A 3,845-nucleotide genomic window follows, 5' to 3' on the forward strand; every position below is an offset into this window, starting at 1 on the left:
ATGTACACAGTTGCTGTACACACAATCGGAGCCACCTGCACATCAACGGATGGATCAAAGGGTGACTGCTCGGATGTCAACGCCATTTGTCCAACAACAAGCAAAAAGTGTGAATGTAAATCTGGATACACCGGACCTACTGGAGGAACATGTGGTATGTTTTTGACTTTTACTCTGTGAAAATATTATGCTAAGGGCAATTTCGAGATGGCTTAGACCACTATGATTATGTGGAGAAAGGTTATAAACAGACACCGACATTTGAAATATTGATTTTAAGCTAAATAGACAGCGCTTTTAAACATAAAATCTAGAATAATACCAATACAAAAAATATTAAGACTACACACATTCGTAAAATCATACAAAATCCAAAACTTTTACGATGTTGTCCTATTGTACTATAAGAAAAAGAGCATGAACAATCTCAAAAAGGAGATTATTGTTCTAATCTTGTTTCAAAGTTACAGAGACACCCATTTAAAAATATATGCTCACGTGCTAAATAAAGTGCTGCAATTCATAAACGCTGACTTCTGAACTTCTCTAAACACACAAGTTGAATTCCTTCAATTGTTATGTCAGCCAATGTCATGTGATATTAGTAGTGTGTGTATATTATTTTGTGCTTCCATGTTTTTTTTCGTGTAACTGGGTAGTATTATTAAATAGCATGTATCGTCAGAACAAGTTTTTATTAGTCTTTCTTAAATATTTCCTTCTGGCTGACAAATGTATAACCAACAAAACTTATAACACTAAAACAAGCTATACAAGCTAGGTTCTTTTAACTATTAATGCTATATTATCATATATACGTATGTTTTCACACACACACAACACTATTTAGACACGTTTATTTATCTATTATCTATCCTCACAAGCACAAGTAGAACTGAGATACTGTTGATACAAATGGTGCGTAAAGAATTAAGATATGCGTGGCTGACAGTCACAAAGTTAAATGAAGCTGTCAGTCAGGTTCCCTTGGCTGTGCTATCCTAGTTCAATAAGAAGAATAAGATCCGGTTGAAGAAAGATGGAATTACTAAAGCTCGTGTACAATAGCTGCAACTGCGCACAAACCTCACTTTTGTTTCTTCATTACTCCCAGCACATTATCGATCTAGCCTATATTTTAATTTAAAATCTTTGTTAGAAAAAACGAGTTTTTTTAAACCATTATTAGTAGCTTTACACACACGTGCCTCTCCTTCTTCGTGTATATATATATATGTTTGGGCAAGGAAAAGCTTTCGTCTTAAGAAATTGACTAAAAAATTGTAAAAGAGAAAGGAATCTTACTACCTAATCTATATTCTTATGTCTGTCAGCTGCCATAGACCAAGGGAAAGTAAACGCAGCCTGTGATGCAACTAGGGTCTGTACAGGAACAAATGTGTTCTGTAAAGACAAATTCTGTACGTGTAAGGACGGTTTTTCTGGAAACAAAGGCGACGCTGATTGTAGTGAGTATGGAGATCATGTTTAAAATCATAACGACTTATGTAATGCATGGACTCAAATTAGTGCTGTCACCAATCAGCTTTCCCCTTACTCCGTTAGAGAGGGAGCACCTTTGATGCAACAGAAAGGACGAGAGCCGGGTTTAAGGCTTCAGTTGTACATAATATTATTTATATTAATTATTAATTATGACAACAAAGTGGAAAAATCAAAGATACGAATAACTAATAGGATTATGTTTAAATTAAAGAAAACAAAATCCTCACCAGCTAAATTAAGTAAAATTACAAGATAAACACAGTTGGGGAAGCTCAATTATTTAGACTGTCGGAAACAAAACAAAAAAAAAAAAAAGAGAGAAAGAGAGAGAGAAATTATCGATGCATAAATAAATATCCAGCGACAAATGAAAAGAAGAATATAAAAAAAACGGGTAGGTAACTGTAGGAAAACAAGTAAAACAACTGCAAATAAAAGATAGAAGTAGCAGATAAAGGTAGGATGATGTTTTATCCCACAAAAGTTTCATTATCCTATGCAATGAAAGAAGGATTGCAAACACATCTGATAAATTATTTCTTAACAGTTATTACTCCTGGAACCGCTGGTGGCGCTTGCTTAACAAATCCTGCCTGCACTGGCGACACTTTAGTATGCCAATCATCAGTATGCAGTAAGTATTTCACCTCCGTTCTTTGTTACTTTTAAAGAAAGATTGGAGAGGCGATTATATTTTGATTTTTAAAGGTTGCAATTCATTGGTCCCTATATTGTTTATTGTTTTGTTTTTTTTTACTTCTTACGTCATTTGCCCCAGTCTTTCAAAATGCATTTCTTGCTTTTGTTTTATTTGTAAATTTCGATCATCTTATATTTATTTTACCTTTATCGTTTAATATTTACTCAAAATTAAAATAAACATTACTATTGACAACATAATATAATGTCCAGGAGAAAAAAACGATAACATTTTATATCATACATAATGAAAAAAGTAGTACTTATGTCTACATATATTTAGGTATGGCACATATCCATGCATTACATAAATACCTATGTTTACACATGCTCTTACTTTATGTTATATCTAAGAGCAAGTGCGCATTACACAACATAAAATGCGAAGTTTCTAGCAATCAATTAATTCTTAAGACTTAAGACCTATCAACACATACAAAAGGATATAGACTATATTGTGTACACGTGCCTACTTTTAGAGATCAAAGCCGGAGCAGCCTGTACTTCACCTACCGCTCATTGTGTTCCACAGTCGACCTGCTCTACGACCTGCAAGTGTGATGACGGCTACACTGCACTACAGACTGGCTTGTGTAGTAGGTGTCTCACTTGTACAGTCTAATTTCTGGTCATGAAAAAATTTCTGTTTTCATCAAGCATATGTTTGCCAAACCCATTTTGTTCTTATTGTCTTCGAAGAAAGCGAACTGTTTTAAGGACAAAATGAGATATAAGTTGCATTATTGACATGCTGTGGTTTGACAATGTATCGACAATTAGTATTCAAATGTTATAAACATTAAATAACTGGCAGTAATATGAGTCACTGAGTAGCTCGAAATAACAATGATGTTTTGTTACCTATAAAAGTACATAGCACCCGGATTTGCAAATTACCGAACAACCGGTATGTTTTTGCATGAAAGTGACACTTCAGATTTATATCTATGTAAGCAACTATAAAAGAAGTTATAATTTAGACACCTGTAGTTTACCTTTTATTATCACACACGTACACACACATGCGTGGGCAGTGCTCAGTGCATCCAATAACAGTAACGGAGGACGCTACCACTTGATCTCGATTGTTCTCTTTTTTGTCAGCTGCCATCGACCAAGGGAAGGTAAACGCAGCCTGCGATGGAACTAGGGTCTGTACAGGAACAAATGTGGAATGTACAGGCGGGTTCTGTACGTGTAAGGACGGTTTTTCGGGGAACAAAGGCGACAATGATTGTAGTGAGTATCTAGATAATTTTTAATGCTTCAGGTATCATGACACATTTAATACACTGAAGGAAATTAGAGGATACATAAAAAAAAAATATAGTGGATTGTGAAATGAACGAAGGAAGATTTTATATCACTTTGGCAAGTGAATTTTAGTTAATTTTTCGTCGTGAAACGGTTGAGTACAACACCGATATTTTTACTATCTACAATACATTTAGTGACGAATGTAACCTTTAACATTTTTATAATGCTTAGTTCCAAAGCCACCTTGAAGAATGACTCATGGTGTAAACACTTTATTTTCAGCCTCAAACAAAGGGGTGGCACTAGGACAGGTGTCTGTGTGGACTCTCTGTATGACCATCTTGACCGTGTCGCTGGCTGTCAACGTGGTGTAGGCTGTCACC

General features: G+C 35.0%; 1 protein-coding gene across 1 annotated transcript; it reads left to right on the forward strand.

Annotated features, from left to right (window-relative positions):
- On the forward strand, positions 1-3,845 carry LOC112572051 (scavenger receptor class F member 2-like). The gene is made up of 5 exons (XM_025251561.1): positions 1-154; positions 2,054-2,140; positions 2,685-2,801; positions 3,310-3,444; positions 3,745-3,845. The coding sequence occupies exons 1-5, from the start codon at positions 1-3 to the stop codon at positions 3,834-3,836; spliced, it is 585 nt and encodes a 194-aa protein (XP_025107346.1). The 3' UTR covers positions 3,837-3,845.

The sequence above is a fragment of the Pomacea canaliculata genome, linkage group LG9 (genome assembly GCF_003073045.1).
Source record: "Pomacea canaliculata isolate SZHN2017 linkage group LG9, ASM307304v1, whole genome shotgun sequence".
NCBI classification, from domain to species: domain Eukaryota; kingdom Metazoa; phylum Mollusca; class Gastropoda; order Architaenioglossa; family Ampullariidae; genus Pomacea; species Pomacea canaliculata.